General features: G+C 37.9%; 1 protein-coding gene across 1 annotated transcript; it reads right to left on the bottom strand.

Annotated features, from left to right (window-relative positions):
• Window positions 1-13,589: 13,589 nt before the first annotated feature.
• Window positions 13,590-14,573, bottom strand: LOC127863777 (uncharacterized). The gene has a single exon (XM_052403422.1). The coding sequence runs from the start codon at window positions 14,571-14,573 to the stop codon at window positions 13,590-13,592; it is 984 nt and encodes a 327-aa protein (XP_052259382.1).
• Between the last annotated feature and the right edge of the window lie 6,561 nt (window positions 14,574-21,134).

The following is a 21,134-nucleotide window of genomic DNA, read 5'->3' as shown; positions in this document are numbered from 1 at the left end:
AGCTAATGTTTTTGTTTGTACATTATTCATAAAATGTTGCCATTTCAAACAGATACATTCACTGTTTGAATTCATTTGTACACAATTGTTTCATATTAAACATCATTTACATATCAGGCAATAGAGAAAAAGAATAACTTTGGATGAATGTGCACATTAACCTGTATAGTAAATTAAGACATGCAGAATATCAGATTATTAACATAATAATATACTTTAAGCATTAGAAACACCTTGTTTTATGTCAAGCTTTTCAGTTAATATAATTAAGCAACTACTATCTGGAAATTTGAAAAACAGTGAAGAATGAATCAAGGGAGAGCAACTGTGATATACTAAATAAAAGTCGTCTCCCTTGTTAGAGTATAATTTTACCTCTCAACGTAACAAGAACATTGAATCTTTTTTTTTTTCGGTGTTAGCTGCATACGCCAGCTTTTCACCTTAGCCTGACCTTTGTTAGCGTCCAATAGAATTCAAATAAAACTTCCCGCAGCCAAGTACAGATGAATACACTTCATTGACTGCATTGGCTGATTTGAGAATACGACCAGAACATTGGAAACATGTCCGCGTCTTTGTAACACTGTTTTACTGCGTGTTCAGCATGAAACAATTTTATATCTAATGAAAAAGGTTTAATAGATAGAACAGTTTTACACTCAATCTCGACATCAATACAGTTTGTGCGTCCACCTTTTATTTTCAGAAGATTTTCAGCGCGAGAACTTTTGCACTTAAAGGCTATGTTCTCATATTTTGTACTAACTTCCATATTCCTGTCAACATGTTAACATGTTAAAGTATAGAGAGCAGTGGAAGGGAAGACTCACTTTAATGCATTGCATTTCAACTCGCGAGGTATATCGGGTCAATTTGCGGCCAATGTGTGTGAATGTCAGAGTTTACATACAGGTCATCGCTGCGTCTCTACCCTATGTGCTGATCAGAGTTCGCGGCCAGGAAAATAATCGTTACATAATAAAGACGCTATAGCGTGAACTAGGTGAACTGGAATTTTCTTTAGACCAGACAGATGTTAAATGAAGATATCCAGCGATATCATATGGTATGTCAATAATAGATTCTTAATGTGTTTTACAATAATACCATGATAAATATTATTTTTAATTTATTTAACAAGAATTATGCCATCATATTGACTAATGCATTAAGCATGAGCGCAATGATTCTCAATACTGTTAATAATCGAATCAAATAGCAACCCCAGACAAACCACTAAAACAGTTTTGTTCGAAGAACGCGCGAATAAATATTTAAAATATGTACGGATACTTCGCGTGTGGCCGATTGACTCGTATGTTTTAATTTCACTTCCATTCTTCTTTTGGTTTTCTGTTTTGTATCTATAAGTTTATGACCAGAAATATGTAATAATGTAAAATAAGCCGCGAAAACTCCGCGTATCATCCCGTACTGCGGTTGCTGCAGCTAAGAACTGCACAGAAAAAGACATTCGCTATCTTTGATCTTATTCATTGAAGTCTTTACCTTTCATTAACTGCAACCACAATCAACGCCGTATATCTTTTTTAAAGATATTTCTTGATAATTATTCCACACTATAAACTATATATTACATTAATTCAATAATCACTAAAGAAATATGGTTTGCATAATTGTTTATTTCTATGCGTTATACCAAATTCACCAGTATGGCATCGATTTAAGGTCATCAGATTTTAATTGCAAAAATTGGCCTTACAGTGCTAAAAGTTTGGTATTCTGACTATTATTAACCAGGTTTTCCGAAGGAAAAAAACTGGTTATTCGATTGGCGAATGCGGGCGGGCTGGCGGGCTGGCTGGCTGGCTGGCGGGCTGGCGGAATAAGCTTGTCCGGGCCATAACTATGTCGTTCATTGTCAGATTTTAAAATCATTTGGCACATTTGTTCACCATCATTGGACGGTGTGTCGCGCGAAATAATTACGTCGATATCTCCGAGGTCAAGGTCACACTTTGAGTTCAAAGGTCAAAAATGGCCATAAATGAGCTTGTCCGAGCCATAACTATGTCGTTCATCGTCAGATTTTAAAATCATTTGGCACATTTGTTCACCATCATTGGACGGTGTGTCGCGCGAAATAATTACGTCGATATCTCCAAGGTCAAGGTCACACTTTGAGTTCAAAGGTCAAAAATGGCCATAAATGAGCTTGTCCTGGCCATAACTATGTCATTCATTGTGAGATTTTAAAATCATTTGGCACATTTGTTCACCATCATGGGACGGTGTGTCCCACGAAAGAATCACGTCAATATCTCCAATGTCAAGGTCGCCACGACTAAAAATAGATTTAAAAAAAAAAATTACAAAGGGGGTTAATTTTTTTGGTCATTTCAAAAGTTCAGTTTGAGTTTTCTCCCTTTATCAGATTTTTTTTTCACAATGAAAACCTGGTTTTGTGACAATTTTGTCTCTTGTTAGTGCATATTCTCATACAATATCACATTGTTTATTTTAACACAAAAGCAATATGTGTTAATATATTAATTTTTATTTATTGAATTGTTGTTGCTTGTTAAGGTGTCTAATTTTGAATTATAGCTGTTAATTGCTTTGCATTAAACATTTCTGCTTTGTTGTTGAACAATTATACACAGCTTTTTATTAGACAAAATTTGTAATATTTCAAATTTTTGCTTTCAATTTTTTATTTCCAACAAAAATATATTTTGTTTATTTGTATGTATATTTAGCTATAATAAAATTGTTTCTATAATATATAAAAACCTACTTATAAGCAATAAACTATATTGGTAAAAGTAGATTTAAGGTTCAAAATCATGTCTTAATTTTTTCGATTATTCCAAATTAAAATTTTGCAAAAGATAAACTTGTTAAATAAAGAAAACTTTATGCAACGTACCACCAGGTCTGTTAACCATTGATTTGTGTATCACTAATGATCAGGACTTAATCAGGGATTAATAATTGCCTGTGCACGGTTATAATGTTTGTGTTATTGAATTGAATCATTTCTGTAGTTTGGTGCATATTTATTGTTGTTGTTGTTTTTTTAGACATAGCACTTGTCATATAATATAGTATAGTTTTGGTATTTTTAGTGATATAATCATGTTAATGTATGTGATTTGCTGATCCATTTCTTGTTGTTTCACTCCATTTAATGTATATAGCCATGCATAGAGCAGGAATATTGTTGTACTGTGAAAAAATGTTGTTATAGCAAATAAAAAAATGTATGTTAATTGTTTCCTCACTTCTATATAAATTTCCCTTTTTACGATGGCATATTGTAATTTGGTCCGTCATACATTGGTCAGACTCGGATACCTTTCAGAACCTTAATAACTATTCTGACAGATCTTCACTTGGGGATTGTTCTTCATGCAGATATTATGTATGTCGTTCCAAAGACTTGTCATGTTGTTCTCACGAGTAATAAGGTAGTGGGAACGAGATAACTTTGTAATGAGAATGAAAAAGCTTACCTGTGGGAATGAGAAAGTAAGTCAATTCAATGACGTACTTAATCATAGGAACAAGTCACTAATTCATGGGAATGACAAACTTAAAAACTTACACATTAATCTGTACACGTACATTTCACGCCATGATTGTTATTTTCAGTAGACAAAGCCCACTCCTATTGAGAGTAGGTTAAGTATGTCAGGCAGAACGTTTTATAAAATATGCGATTTTTTTATGTACTTGATTCAATGTGGCACTTAAGAATTATTTAAGACAAATGTTGACCACTATCTGACATCAGGCTAAATGAATGGGAGAAACATGTGTTCGTTCTGAAAATTTGTTTTCGTTCTTAAAGCTAACATCTAATACACATTTATATGAAATTTTATTTTTCGTATCAAACATATTTACATGTCATATCTTCCAAGTCAGGGGATTATAGTGATTTGGTCTTGTCTGTCATTCTGTTCAAATGTAAAGTATAATTGCTGAAGTGATGAAATGGCACACATATGTATTCAACAGAATACAAACTTATATCAAACATGTATTTATTATGTTGTTTTAATAAGTTAAATTATATTTTAGTCCAAGGTCGTTAAATGGTTAAACAATACGAATCACTGTATTTACGTTGGTCAAAAAGAGATGTACATTATACGCCATAAGAATTTCTTAATCTCTAAACAATCGAAAACAATGTTTTGTGAAAAGAATGCTGACCCTTTGATAGCAAAATATTGGAAAATCGCGTGACCAGTAACTGTAAGTATATGGCTACAAAGTACAAACCGGCATAAATGTTTCGTAACAGGCTAGAGCGAACATGAGAGACGTAGTCGCATCTGTTTTAAAATAATTTGCTAGAAAAAGTTAGTGAGGCGTGATCGATGACATGAAGTCCTTCTGAGCACGACTACAAACGTACTCTTAAATGCGTATTCACATGTGAACAATATTACTGTTGTTGTTGCACTACTTCTTATCTAACAAGCAACCAAAATATTATTACAAAATTACACTAAAGAACACTAAAATGCATGCATATGTATATTACCATACTTTTTTTTTCACTTGAAAGACGCATAATTGTCGCATGAAATGTGTGATATCATTGTCAAACCACACATTAGTGTCAGTAGATAAAATTATACTACGGGAGCGCACATCATATGTGTCCTCACATGCCTTATTATGAGTATATTTCTTCACTATCAAAATATAAATCGTATGTTAATATTTTATTTAAACGCAGTTTTCTTTGACACATTTAAACCACACTTGAATAGCCGCGTCATGCAAAAATGGGTCTTATGCGTTTCGTTCAGGGTATCTTAACTCTTTCCGTGCTGGAACCGAATTTTGAAGGCCTTTGCAAACAGTTTGGATCCAGATGAGACGCCACAGAACGTGGCGTCTCATCTGGATCCAAACTGTTTGCTATTCTGATAGTATTCTTTGGAAAAAAATCTAAGAAAAGGCTAATTTTAGAAATTCAGCAGACGACATTTTAGCAGACGACAAATTTCCCAGCATGCAAAGGGTTAAACCCAACATGTGCGTTTTTCGCAGTCTGGTCAGAGGCGATGCTATTGGCTATAAATTCACTCAATGGGCTATATATAGGATTGGCGCATACGAAATAAAGATCCATTTTTGCATGACGAGGGTCCTTAAAAATCTCATTGCGAATTGGAAATGGCACATTTTAGCACAATGCTTTTCGATACAAAATTGAATTCAAAATAGCAAACTTAATAAATAATGGCGGCCTATCCAGGCGTTCAGGAACAATTTCCACACGTGCTGACCAAGTACGGCAAATGTTGTGGTTGGATAATTAAACGATTTTTCTCTTATCGTGACACTTTACTATTTCGGTAATGTATGCTTTCTCATCTTGAAAGCAAAACTGTGTTTAACGATAGTCAATTATATATTCACCGGACGATTTAGTGAACGAGTACTGACACTGAAATTCTTGGAGATAGATGTTAACGCGTAACTGGGCCACAATTTGTGTCGTTTGAACATACAGAAGTCCGGAATTCCTTACACTGAACAGGGATACATCCTTTGCGCTGAGCACAGACATAGTAATGTAGCAAAAGTTCAGGGGTTTTATCTCGAATCAGCCTATGAAATATTCGAAAATATATATGCGTGTCTGCTGGCGTTATGTAAAAGTCATTTAATGTGAAAAGCTGGGCAAACAGCTGTGCCGAAAAAGCGCATTAGTGCTCTATACCTATGTTTAGGCCAGAGTTGTTGACACCGTGTGAACTGCTAGGATACGAGTAATGCATAAACAACAAAGTACGGGCAAAAAGGGCTGTCTTTATGACTACCTAATTCGTGAGTAAAAAGTATTGCTCGCATATTTATTTTCATCAATTATCTTATTGTATGTTTTGAATGTGTATATTGTGTCAAAAATTAAAAGTTGTGTGCAGGGAATTTTCATTATGAAATCATATTCTTAGTGAGATAGGTATTCGATATTCCCAAAGATTATTAGTCCCAAAGATGTTTTGATAGAACTAGTTAAATTTACCTTAAATTTACCTACGATTTATACGAACACGTATATGTTTGTAGGAGTCAGGCTGTGTATTAGTGCCGTCTCAATAGTTCCCCCACCACTTGGAAGAGCATTTATTTGGTTGATGCACATAGATCATTTACATTACATTCATACATGCTATGAAATCATTTATTGTTATAATTGTTATAATGTATTGTGGATGAGACTTAAATAAACTGATAAACTGTTAAACAGTTTACATGAAAACACAATCGAAGTTTGCATGATGTTGAGATAAAGCGATACGAGTTATTTGTTGATAGAAAACCAACGGTAAATTGAACGCGAAGTGGCCCTGAATTGATTATAGTTGTTTTTCTTTATGATTGCAGCAATGTTACCATTACTTTGGAGTAGAACACAAATCGTTGAAATGATTCAACGTGTACAATTGACTGCTTGCACGGACCACATATTTGTATTCACTTGTGCCGCGTTCGGTGAAACGGGGCTAAGGCATGTCCGAATAGCCTAATAATTAGGGACGACACTTTTCGTTTTTATGAAATATTTAGTTTGAGGGAAGTCTCCTTTAAAGAAGAATCCAACTTAGGCGGAAAGTGGCGTTTCTGTTTACCCTACGCGGACTGCTTACGCTAATCTGGGACGACACTTTACGTCACGCATAAAAACCTTATTTTTACCATAAGCGAACTGCTTACGCTAATCTGGTACGACACTTTACGTACATGTATAAAATCTTCTGTTTACCCTTTGCGGGCTCTTTACATACATGTATAAAACCTTTTGTTAGACCTATGCGAACTGCTAACGCTAATCTGGTACGACACTTAACGTACATGTGTAACACCGTCTGTTTACCCAATGCGGACTGCTAACACTAATCTGGTACGACACTTTACGTACATGTATACAACTTTCTGTTTACCCTTTGCGGAATTCCAACGCTAATATGGGACGACACTTAACGTACATGTATAAAACCTTCTGTTTACCAAATTCGGACTGCTAACGCTAATCTGGGACGCCACTTTATGTACATGTATACAATCCAGTTTTCCCAGAACGAGGCTCAATCGGATCCTAAACGTCTACACCGCCATTGATACGGGAAGCGACTCTGCAAATAAAAAACGATCACAACGTAGTGGTCAGCAGCTAAATTCAGCGCAAATACAATCAGTTGGAAATGACAAGTGAATCCCTGTGGAATCCATTTGGACATTAGAAATCGGATCCCCGGGAATATCGCTGAAGTCTCTGTTTCGTTTAGACCCTGACGAAAACCGCTACGTCCTGATAGTCAAACACCTCAGTCGCACTCTTGGCTAATGTTTCAGGCTTTAATTTTAAATCCGAAAACATCTCGGATATATAACATTATTTTGAAAATTGAGTTGCGTCTAATATTATACTTCACAATGTCATAATATATTACATATTTACGATTTGTTAACAATCGTTTAACGTAATGAGAAGGCGTGTTTGATTCATTACTAAACAGTTAAAGCTCATTTAAAATGTTATGTGTCCGTTATTTTAACGCTTTGAAGAGTCATGTACATGACTTGTAACTGAATTTGTTATTTGTCAGTGTTTGTAATACTTTAAATCTGATGATTTTAAATATTAGCATTTTCCCATGTGTCAATCTCATAAACTCAAACGGTAATGTTAATCCAAATGTCAAATCATAGCTGTTACTTTGCGATTTAATTTGTTAATGTTGCTTTAAGTAATATTAATAATGCCGTTCACACGTTCTAAAGCTTAAAACTCAGTGCAAAATTTCTGGTAGATGTGAGAATGTAAATCGTCTAGCTGTTGTAGAAATGGATTTTAAAACGCACTCCTGCACTATATAATCTTGCATACTATATGTTATTATTCAAACGTTTCTTGATAGTAATATTTGTTCATCTAGATTCCCTGTATCGGTCATATATCTTTTGAATGCAGAATGCCGGATTGCCAATTAATTTTGAAACCATAAATGGAATATATCAAAGTAATAATATGTTGTATGGCTTTAAATCTATGAGACGTAGGTTCTCAATATAATGCAACATCCATTAGATATATATGGGAAATGAAACTCCAGTATCATAATGAGTATATAATTGTGCGCAATTCATTTATTTAATGCAAATGACCTATTAATATGATCCAAACTATTGCAAAAAGGGGATTAATGCATATGTACAGGCTAATCAGGGACGGCACTTTCCTTTTCTATGGAATTGTTCGATTTAAAGGAAGTCTCTTCTAAACAAACATCAAGTATCAGCGGAAAAAACCGTCTTACATTAGCCTGTGCGGACTGCTACTCAGCGGTAAATGCCGTCCTATATTAGCCTGCGCGGACTGCTAATCAAGTCTCAGCGGTAAGTGCCGTCCTATATTAGCCTGTGCGGACTGCAATCTAGTCTCAGCGGTAAGTGCCGTCCTACATTAGCCTGTGCGGACTGCAATCTAGTCTCAGCGGTAAGTGCCGTCCTACATTAGCCTGCGCGGACTGCAATCTAGTCTCAGCGGTAAGTGCCGTCCTACATTAGCCTGTGCGGACTGCAATCTAGTCTCAGCGGTAAGTGCCGTCCTACATTAGCCTGTGCGGACTGATCAAGTCTCAGCGGTAAGTGCCATCCTACGTTAGCCTGTGCGGACTGCTAATCAAGTCTCAGCGGAAAGTGCCGTCCTACATTGGCCTGTGCGGACTGATCAAGTCTCAGCGGTAAGTGCCATCCTACGTTAGCCTGTGCGGACTGCTATCAAGTCTCAGCGGTAGATGCCGTCCTACATTAGCCTGTGCGGACTGCAATCTAGTCTCAGCGGTAAGTGCCGTCCTACATTAGCCTGTGCGGACTGATCAAGTCTCAGCGGTAAGTGCCATCCTACGTTAGCCTGTGCGGACTGCTTATCAAGTCTTAGCGGTAAGTGCCATCCTACGTTAGCCTGTGCGGACTGCTACTCAGCGGTAAGTGCCGTCCTACATTAGCCTGTGCGGACTGCTACTCAGCGGTAAGTGCCGTCCTACATTAGCCTGTGCGGACTGCTACTCAGCGGTAAGTGCCGTCCTACATTAGCCTGTGCGGACTGCTACTCAGCGGTACGTGCCGTCCTAAATTAGCATGTGCGGACTGCTACTCAGCGGTAAGTGCCGTCCTAAATTAGCATGTGCGGACTGCTACTCAGCGGTACGTGCTCTCCTACATTAGCCTGTGCGGACTGCTACTCAGCGGTACGTGCCGTCCTACATTAGCATGTGCGGACTGCTACTCAGTGGTAAGAACCGTCCTAAATTAGCATGTGCGGGACTGCTACTCAGCGGTAAGTGCCGTCCTAAATTAGCATGTGCGGACTGCTACTCAGCGGTACGTGCCGTCCTACATTAGCCTGTGCGGACTGCTTCTCAGCGGTAAGTGCCGTCCTAAATTAGCATGTGCGTACTGCTACTCAGCGGTACGTGCCGTCCTAAATTAGCATGTGCGGACTACTACTCAGCGGTACGTGCCGTCCTAAATTAGCTGTGCGGACTGCTACTCAGCGGTACGTGCCGTCCTACATTAGCCTGCGCAGACTGCAATCACGTCTCAGCGGTAAGTGCCGTCTTACATTAGTCTGTGCGGACTGCTTCTCAGCGGTAAGTGCCGTCCTACATTAGCCTGTGCGGACTGCTACTCAGCGGTTAGTGCCGTCCTACATAAGCATGTGCGGACTGCTACTCAGCGGTTAGTGCCGTCCTACATTAGCCTGTGCGGACTGCTAATCAAGTCTCAGCGGTAAGTGCCGTCCTATATTAGCCTGTACGGACTGCTAATCAAGTCTCAGCGGTAAGTGCCGTCCTACATTAGCCTGTGTGGACTGCTACTCAAGACTCAGCGGTAAGTGCCGTCCTATATTAGCCTGTGCGGACTGCTAATCAAGTCTCAGCGGTATGTGCCGTCCTACATTAGCCTGTGCGGACTGCTACTCAAGTCTCAGTGGTAAGTGCCGTCCTCTATTAGCCTGTGTGGACTGCTACTCAAGACTCAGCGGTAAGTGCCGTCATACATTAGCCTGTGCGGACTGCTATTCTGGACATCAATTTACACACGTTCATTAAGCCCCGTTTTCCACACGTGCATTCAGACGCGTTTTTTTTTCAAAAGTGTTACTCATTTACAAATGGAAAAATGCATACAATACATTTAACATAAACGAATTAATACAGTGGATGTGACTGCTTTTGAGCAATCACTACATACATTTATGGTTTAAACCGATTGATGACTTCACGCCATACTTGGCCCAGAATTATCACTAAACGCAAACGCGTAAACAAAAATCAACCTGATTATATATAAATTTAATTTAAAGAGTTTTATAATATAGTAATCGTACGTTATCTAATTGCGTTGGATTCCATATGATTGCCGAATGTAATTACTTAAGACTTCATTTACAATCATAAGACAATCTGTAACATTTTGTACAATTTTACAATGTATTTGGGCTTCAAAGGCGGTGTTTTAATTCAATGTAATTAAAACCAGTTTAAGTTTTAAACAAAAGTTTGTTCCTGTTTTAAAGAATTTTTTTTCGTTAAAACTTCGATAAGGGACAAAATATATGAGTCTCGCTCTGGGAAAACGGGGCTTAATGCATTAAATACGTACAGAACTGTCCGGTACAACATGTTGATCATGAAGTCTTAATGCATTAAATACGTACAGAACTGTCCGGTACAACATGTTGATCATGAAGTCTTAATGCATTAAATACGTACGGGCTAATCCGGAACAACATGTTGATCATGAAGTCTTAATGCATTAAATACTTACAGAACTGTCCGGTACAACATGTTGATCATGAAGTCTTAATGCATTAAATACGTACAGAACTGTCCGGTACAACATGTTGATCATGAAGTCTTAATGCCTTAAATACGTACAGAACTGTCCGGAACAACATGTTGATCATGAAGTCTTAATGCATTAAATACGTACGGGCTAATCCGGAACAACATGTTGATCATGAAGTCTTAATGCATTAAATACGTACGGAACTGTCCGGAATAACATGCTGATCATGAAGTCTTAATGCATTAAATACGTACGGAACTGTCCGGAACAACATGCTGATCATGAATTCTTAATGCATTAAATACGTACGGAACTGTCCGGAACAACATGCTGATCATGAAGTCTTTATGCATTAAATACGTACGGAACTGTCCGGAATAACATGCTGATCATGAAGTCTTTATGCATTAAATACGTACGGAACTGTCCGGAACAACATAATCCGCCTGAAGTGAACTTTCGCTGAAGCCTTAGCTACAACGGAACAACATGTTGATAATGAAGTCTTAATGCATTTAATTTGTACGGGCTAATCCGTAACAACATGCTCCGCCTGTTGTGATCTTTCACGAGGAAATACGCCATTTAAATTAAATATACCATACAAGCGGCAAGTGTTTTCCCAGATTAGCCTGTGCGGGCTGCGCACATGCATTGAGCCGCATTGTCCCAGAGCGAGGCTACAATATATAATGTATGCACATAAATTGAACTCCAGAATTTTCAACAGCTTCTGATTAGAGAAACAGTATAATGTATGCACATTAATTATATACATGTAAATATATTCTTTATTTCCTCCGATATCGAAGATTCGAACAACATAGTTATACAATAATCACAAATAATCACTAGGCATGTTTAACAAAGCAAGGGTGGCGTGATCTACAAAACATGTAATCATGAATAAATATAAAGAATAAAAACTTAATGATATCATTTCACCTGTTGTTAAGTTTACAATATCACATACCAAAGTCGAAAGCGAAAGTTGGTGTATTATTTGTTAACTTATAAAGCTATTTTCTCATAAGAAGTTATTTATCTAATACCAAATAGTAGGTAAATAAACATCAAGTATTCGATTACCCCACTATTTTACTGTTCTTGATAACATAATATACTTTACCTTAAACGAAAACGAAAATTTAAGCTAAAATTAGGTTATCAATAATATATTGACAATTTTATCCTGTCAATTTCATGCCATTACAAAGAAACATTAAAGTCGATTTCAAGCGAATGTATCATAATCAAGTTAAAACAAATCACATATGAGTTCGAGTTAAACGACATTTCTAAAGAGGTCATCTTCATTTACTGTTAGTGCAAGACACACTAGATGTCTACTCATTGCCATTACTGGAAGAATCATAATTTGCATAAATTTGCAGTGCCCAGTCACTTTGTACAATTCAACAATAAGATTATTCCTTTTGGATTCCGTTTTATCACAAAACCAGAGAGTATGGTTCACAATACTGTCGGTGAACTTATTACAAATTGCACATTTACTTGCAAACTGCATCGACATCGCCATACTTAGAATCTTCGTTGACTTATGGATTATCACAGAGAGTGAAGGTGAAGTCTTACAAATGACGATGGCGGTAAGCGGTCTATCAGCTTTAAATAGCTTTGAGTCCCCGAGACATGTAATTTCATTTGCATTTTGTGAGCGTCTTTGTCTGTTTGCCATTCTAACACTTTTTTTGATTGTCCGTTTCCATGACATCTTTCCGGGGAATACACCACGTTCCAGGTACGTTTCTAGGGTAGGCATCAGACTGTACTTTTGTAAAAGTCTGTAGATGTCAGGAATCAGCCCTTGCATATTCACGCACCCTAAACAATATCGTACTAGTCTATGGATGAACACTTTCTTGGCCAAAAATCTCACTGGAAGCCGGCACAGTTGCCCAAAAAACTCAAGTTTCTCAAAGGCTATCAGTTCTTCCGCGGATTCAATGTTTAAACATGACAAAGCAACATCGGTGTTTGTGTTCCTACCGACGTTAAGAATTTGTTTAACACATCGTCTATGGGATACTTCAAGTTGCATTATGTCACTATTAGAATAATTGCACCATAGCGGCGAGCCGTATAAAGCTTTGGGCAAAACCACATTAACATATATTTTTCGAAGTGTTATAGGATTAAGTTCGGCAGGATGAATTGAGAGTACCTCTCATCTTCGACGACGCTTCACACATCAGTGCACCGCTCGACATGTTACGGTCACATTTAAGTCCAAGATGTGTGTACGATTCTGCTTCCTGTATAGTTTCGCGACCGAGTGTCCAAATACGTTCCGGTCGACTGCATCGCTGTTCGTTGAATACTTTAACTGCACATTTTGATGGATTGTATTCAAAGCGCCATTTGCACGAATAGTCATAGCATATTTTCATCATGCCATCGTGATTTGAAAATGCAATAAGAATCATGTCGTCTGCAACTGTAGGACTGTTCACATTCAATCCGTACATACAGAAACCTAGGCCAGAATGTTCAAGAGCATTGATTAAACCATTAATATATACAAGATAGCAGATCGGTGAACTGTTCCCACCTTGGCGGGTTCCCTGACGAATAGGGAACCATTTCGATGTATGGCCACGATTTTTCACACAACTACTCATGTTCGAGTATAATTCAATGAATGCGAGCAGTGAAGTGTTGTCTATTTTTGTTCGGAGCTTGTAAAAGAGGCCGTCATGCCACACTTTATCGAACGCTTGTCATCCATCCAGGTAGCACACGTATAGCTTTGATCCATGTTCACGTGCAAAATAAACACTTTCGCCTAACGTGAATGACGTCATCAGACAACCAAGGCCCTCTTGGAAACCACACTGGTGAATGTTAAGGTCGGTCATCATATTTGTGCTACATCGCTGTAGCAGTACAGATTCAAAGAGCTTTAACACAATAGAGGTAAGGGTTATAGCTCTGTAGCTATCCGGATTGTCCTTCAGTTTCGATCCTCCTTTATTTAGGGTTATTATTACACCACGCTTGAGAGTGTCAGGAATGTACACTGTACGAAGAATTGCAGTGAAGAGATTAGCTAATAATGGCGAAATAGCACTCGCTACTGGCTTGAGATGCTCGTATGTTATACCATCATATCCAGGAGCCTTTCCATTTGGACAAGAACGTATACACCTCTCAATGTCTTCGGGCATTACTGTGGCGTTGCTGTCAGGTATCAGTGCCTCACGCAATTGTCCGACGTTTTGTGACACATGCTCACGCCATTTGCCATCAAAATGTTCAGAGTTAGATGGCGAATATAGTCTTTCAAAATAAAATCCCCATTGTTCCGTAATTGCTTTCTGGTCACGATATACCATTTCACCGAACTTGATACCAGATGTGGACTTATTACAGTTATAGGTCGTACGACGTGTGTTAACCTGTTTCCAGAAATCATTCGTATTCATTTCTGCAGATTCGTCAATTTCCCGGTTCAGCTGCCTCATATGCTCACTTGCAGCCTTTCTGTGAGCTCGCCGGAAGTCCCTCTTTGCCGCCTTATAGGACATATACTCTGTGTTAGTTTTGTTCCTCGGACGTCCAGCACGACACAACTGGGAACTATTTTGACGCATCTGTTTATGGTATTCACGTAAACCACTATCCCAGTACGGCTTTAAATGAGACTGAAATGATCTATGACCGATACAAGTTCCTGCCGCCCATGTCAGCACGTCACATAACATAGTATATGTTGAGTCAATACTTTCTTTACTATCGCACGTATATGTACATTGATTCAAAGAGTTTGTAACATTTCCCACATAGTCACTTATTTGTGCATCCGTGGCTCTTTTCCAGCTAATACGTTTAAAAGATTCTTCACTGGCGTTGAATTTCCCGTCTAACACAGGAAAGTTTATGCTAACTGCGACCGGCCTATGTCTAGATACATTAAAGGGATCTTTTCACGCTTTTGTAAATTGACAAAATTGAAAAAAGTTGTCTCAGATTCGTAATTTTTCGTTTTAGTTATGATATTTGTGAGGAAACAGTAATACTGAACATTAACCATGCTCTAATATAGCCATTATATGCATCTTTTGACGATTTTAAAACCTAAAAATTATAAAGCGTTGCAACGCGAAACGATTGAATAATTTGGAGAGTTCTGTTTTTGTCGTTAAATTTTGTGATACTACGAAGATTGCTTATATAAGGTATAAAATAAGTCAAGTATGTGTAGTCGGCGGAATAGCTCAGTAGGCTAGAGCGTTTTTACTTCAGGACTCTGGTAGGACTCCAGGGGTCACTGGTTCGAAACCTGCTCCGGGCAATGTTCTTATCCTTTTTTTAATTTTTTTCTTGATTTTTTACTGGAGCTTTTACGATCCAATGTTTACATTTATCAATATAAAGCATTTAATGAATAAGTTAAAAAAATGCCAAAATCTGTGAAAAGGCCCCTTTAAGACAATCATCATCTAAAATTTCACAATGCATAACGAGATCAATACACTCACTGGGTAAACAGATAAAATCAATCACTGATTCATATACATTATCATATGATACAAATGTAGATTTCATACCATTACAAACTGGCAAACGATTTACAGGTATATTCTGCGAATCTGAAAAGAACTGCCTAAGAAGAAAACTTCTTGGTTTGTCATCAAGTACAGAACAATTAAAATCACCCATAAAAATTACCATACCTAACTCACAATAGGCACACCAAAGTTCATACAGTTTTTGCACGTAATCCCTGTATATCACATAAGAATGATTCGTACAGGGCAGATACACTTGAAAAATAAATACATAATTACTTGGTGATATTTGTAACTGTAAACCAATAATCCTATCATCATCAATTTCAAGGGGCGAAACTCTGTCATTAAGTTCATGTCGCCAAAGTAGGGCTACTCCCCCTTTACCAATTTTCGTTTGCTAGGCAATAATAGATCTTTTTGACACTTGAAAATATATCTATAGTTTTTAAAAGCAGAGTCGAGAAAATGTACACTGTTATTAAGCAACCAATGTTCTGAAATACCACAAATATTTATGTGAAGGTTAGTCAATGTTTTGCACAAGTATGATGCGCTGGACATAATACCAGTTGCATTCCATGTCAATAGTTTTAACTTATAGTCTTCCATTTTCCACACATTAAATAAAGCCATTATCACACCCACACTCGGGTTAGTCCACCACCATATCCAGATTGCTAAATCGATTTGCCCAAGGGTCGTTATCGTAGGAGTCGAAGTGAGGAGAGTACACCCGAATGTCCGAACGTTTACGTCGCTCTCGAAGTCTCGGCGATTGCTGTCTTGCCGCCCGTGTACGCCATGGCCTGCAAAAAATATATCTCGGCCAAAAGTCATATTCTAACAAGCGGTCGGCCATGTCATTATCGTAAACGTTTAGACGAATCACAACCTTTCCTGGACTTGACTTAGAGGTGAAAACACGCAGCATTGACACAGTTGGGCCTTTTCGTTCTATAACTTGTGTAAGAATGTCTGTGTTAACCTTTTCACTAAGGCCAAGTAGACAAAAACGACGCGTCCGCATGCGTCGTTTCACTTCAAAGTCACCCCCCCTCCTGCCATTCGCCTGCAGGTATGTCATCTGACCGCTCTGTGACACGTACCGGTATCGGGAGTTGCTGCGACGAGTGTTTTGTCGTTGTAGGAACACGAAGCGAGCAGGCACGATTGCTCAGCTTTTCAACCTTGTGAGTTTTATCGGAGACTCGAGGTTTATCGCACTGATTGTCAATCACTTCCGGCACAGAACTAACGTCGCCCCTTATGTCAGGCGAACCTATGACCGATACGCAGATAGGAACCGCGGTGAATGTAACGCTGCTATCTAACACACAGTTTCCAGTATATTCCGTGTTTAAATCCTGATTATTGGCATCATCTAACAAAGGGTGCACCTCAAGAACCCTAAGTCTGTCCTCTAGCTCAGTGATCCTCGCCACAGATGCACTGACTAAGTTTCTAATGGTCGATAAAGTGCTGTCAGAACAGTCTTTTATAGCCTCATTACACATCAAAATTTGTACCTTAATTGACCGAAGTTTTTTGTAGCTTCCGTTTCCTTCATGCGCATCTCGTTACTTGCATACACAGCCTGTTTTAGGATCAGGTGATCCGCCTGAAGGGTAGAAATCTGGTCTTTCAGTATGCAGATACCACTAGAACACATACACTTCCCAGGTTGTCGACCATTACCAACCTGATTTTCAACATCTGTATGCGGAATCGCCCGCGCTACTGTTGATTTCCTAGCCTTTGCAGGGCTGATCATCGACTTCAGCATGTACGGGTCTCCATCTTCAGCAACCTCAATTATAGCGTAAATGTCCTATGCGAGCCGAACCGGAAGTGGCTCGCCGCTCCGTGTAAACATTCTTTTCTTGAGCACAACATCATCGTTAAACGGGAAGTCCTCACACGTTTGCTTTAAGTGTTCAAAGTATGTATTGCGTATCCGCTCAAGGTCAATTTCATAAGAAGAAAATTCTCTTACAATTTGCAAAACACACATATCTCTAGGGAGCTCGTGAAAAAACTGTGAAAGTTTCAGAAACTCCTCATATGCCCGGATGTCGTCAGCTTCGAGATCGTCAATGTTTAGCGTCCCTTAGTCGCCATAAGGATCACCGCTTCGTGAGATCCCGTCTATATCCACCTGACCAGGTGAGCCGTTATCCATGATCCTATATCAACTCCAGAATTAACAACAGCTTCTGATTAGAGAAACAGTATAATGTATGCACATTAATTGAACTCCAGAATTATCAGCAGCTTCTGATTAAAGAAACGGTCTGATTAAAATGCTTACCAAGAAGTCCGTTTTATTATTGCATGTAGGGCTTTGTATTTCGATGAAGGATATCACAAGGAAATATTAATTCAGTGTAAGTGATCAAAGACTGTTCGTCCCCTTCAGCCAACATTTCTGAAAAATTGTGTTCTCTTGTGTAAGTGATTGAGTACCGTAAGCAATTTATTTGTGGGACATTTTCGTTGATTTCATGGGTTGACCGAAATAAAAATTTAACAGAAACATATCGGAAAATGACCGAGGAAAATTACTTTACGTGACAACGAACAATACATGTTTTGAAATAAAAAATTTTTATAGCCGATCAATACAAATGATGTTACAGTATTTCAAATAGAACGGTACTATCTTGAATGAAAGCGATGTCGCTCGCTGAAATATCCAGTGCGCAAAATGTATCGAAGTCTTTTTTCAAATAGGATTTCAGATAAAAAGACTGTTTTTGACAACAGATCATTTAAATTGGCATTCTTTGTTGGCTGCATTCCACTTGTCTTATCTCGCGGCCTGGTATGGTTGGTCGAGATTATTGGGGGAAACCATTGAACATTTTACTTGAAATATGAGCTATAAATATAGATGTAGTAGATGGTTGTTTTTAAACATTTACTATCGATAAAGAGATAATATCTTTGGAAAAAATAATCGGTGTTCAGGCTCGAAAGTAAGATATAAGTACTCGTATTATGACAGATATAACTTCAATTACTTACATGTCAAAGTTATGACATGAAATGTTATATTGATTACAAGGCCGAGAACGCGAGAACTTGATATGAAGCAACAAAATCATAATGAGAGAAAACGGGATCACGATGTCTGTCTGTCTGTCTGTCTGTCTGTCTGTCTGTCTGTCTGTCTGTCTGTCTGTCTGTCTGCCTGCGTGCCTGACTGCGTGCCTGCCTTCATGCCTGCCTGACTGTATGCCTGCCTGCCTTACTGCCCTGCCTTCCTGCCACCCTGCCTGCCTGCCGGTCGGTCGGACGGTCGGTCCTTAAAATTAGCAATCGATAATTGTAGGGTATTTGTATTCATTTTACTAACATACATTATTAACTGCAGCGTTGTTTCAGTTAGACGATTTTCCCTTCATGCCCCAGTGTGATTTATTATGTTTCAATAACACAATAAAATCGTAATTTCTAACGATGAGCAACATATTCATTATAACGGTTTTAAAACAATTTCCCCTTTGGGTAGAATTAAAACCTTAACACAAATTGTCCTTATCTAGAACTCTTCCCAATATTCTCAAATATTACAGTTGAATTTAAACCTATTGCCTTAAAGGACGTTCTGGTGATATTATGCTTAATGCAAGTGCATAGAGTGTCTTACCAGATTAGCTTGTGCTGTCCGCACAGGCTTATCAGGGACGACACCTTCCGCTTTTTCGGAAGATTTCGTTTAAAGGATTTCTCTTCTGAACGCAAATACAGTCTTGGCGGAAAGTGTCGTCCTTTATTAGGCTGTGCCGACTGCCAGAGCGAATTGATTACATATTTTATTGACTAGGAAGCCTCGTGTTAACAACTAAATAAAGAACTAAGAACTTTTCTGAGAGCTTTTGTTTATAAAATATTATACGACAGAAGGTAATGAAAACGTCCAAATGACGTCATTAGATACAGTATATTCTGTCCTATGATTACGGTCTTTCTGGAAAATGAACGGTGCTCGGTAAAAGAACTTCGTTACACGGCTTCTTACTAACCCCGCACGATGTGATACAGGACAGCAAACGTATTTTATTTCACTAATCCAAAATATTAAAGGGGTCTTTTCACGTTTTGATTAATTGACACAATTAAAAAAATATTCAGATTCGCACATTTTCGTTGTAGTTATGATATTTGTGTTGAAACAATAATACTGAACACTTGCCATGCTCAATTATATCCATTATAGGATTTTTGACGATTAAATAACCTTAAAATTATTAAGCATTGCAATGCGAAACGATTGTTTAATTTGGAGAGTGCTGTTGTTGTCGTTATATTTTGTGACACTACGAGGATTGCTTATATAAAATATAAAATACATCAATAATTGTATGAGCACTGATTGGCTAGTGGTGTAAGCGTTAGTGTTTTACTCCAGGGGTCAATGGTTCCAGCCAAGTTGAGGGTTACTTTTTTTCTTTATTTAATATATTTGTTTTTTTTTTAATGGAGCTTTTTAGATCAAATGTTTACATTTATTTATGTTAAACATTTAATGACAAACTTCAATACATGCCAAAATTTGTGAAAGGTCCCCTTTTAAGCTCAATTGGTCGTTATCGGATCATGTACTACTTAAATAGATCGGGGTCAGATAAACAACAACTGAGATCAACAATAAGTATACACGAATTCATCTCTGTGGGTATATAATTTGGTTAACATTCAGGGTATATATTTGCTTTTCAAACGAGATTAAATAAACTGTATGGTTAGTGTCAACATTATTAATGAACACGTTTTCTGACTGATATAATATATCACATTAAAGGCATCAACACATACCCGTGGATTAATAAGTTCATATTCCTGTTGCCACTGTTAATTTTGTATAATTTAAAATTTAAATTAAAAAAAAACATGACATTAGCCTAGATCTGGGAAAACTATGTTCAATGCATTCGCGTAAAGTGTCGTCACGGATTAGCCTGTGCAGTGTTCACAGGCTAATCATGAAAGAAACTTTCCGCCGTAATGTATTTGTTTGTTTAAATTAAGTCTCTTCTTAAATTTATCCGGTTTAGGCGGACAATGTCGTGTCATATTTGCCTGTGCACACAAATAAGCATTTAGCTCAGTTGTCACAGAACGATGCTTAAATAAATACGTAGTACTAAGCATATCAATTTAATCATTTTCAATCTGCTGTCAATAAATCACGAGTTTAATAACGCAGAATTCTCAAAACATATTGATATAACAGTTCTCCTGAACGATTATCTTTTATTTCAACAGCGACTACATGATACACATTTTGGGAGAATACGATCAGAAGGGATAGCTATGGTCTGTGAGAAAAACCTTGGTGGAACACTATGTAACATCAAAAACTGCGTATATAGTTTATCATCACTTTGTCAGATTCAGTTGTGACAAAAAGTACGTGGAACAATTGAGCTTGGGTTCAATGCATGTGCGTAAAGTAGTCTGTGTAGTCTGCACAGGCTTATCAGAGACGCCGCTTTTATGGAATTCTGCGTTTACAGGAAGTCGATTCTAAAAGACAATCTTGTGTAGATGGAAAGTGTCGTCCATGACTAGAAGGTGCGGATTTCACAGTGTAATCTGGGACGACAATTTATCCACACGCATCAATCCCAGGTTTCCCAGAACGAGGCTCCATTCAGTATTTTTTTCACGGAACACAACGTATAAATAACATGCACGTGGGAGTTATCTATGGCATACATGCATATAGTCTATTAATATAATCGCGTG

This window comes from Dreissena polymorpha, unplaced genomic scaffold, assembly GCF_020536995.1.
Source record: "Dreissena polymorpha isolate Duluth1 unplaced genomic scaffold, UMN_Dpol_1.0 chrUn036, whole genome shotgun sequence".
NCBI lineage: Eukaryota > Metazoa > Mollusca > Bivalvia > Myida > Dreissenidae > Dreissena > Dreissena polymorpha.
The sequence above is the reverse complement of the archived record's forward strand: the minus strand, read 5'-3'. Positions and strand labels throughout refer to the sequence as shown.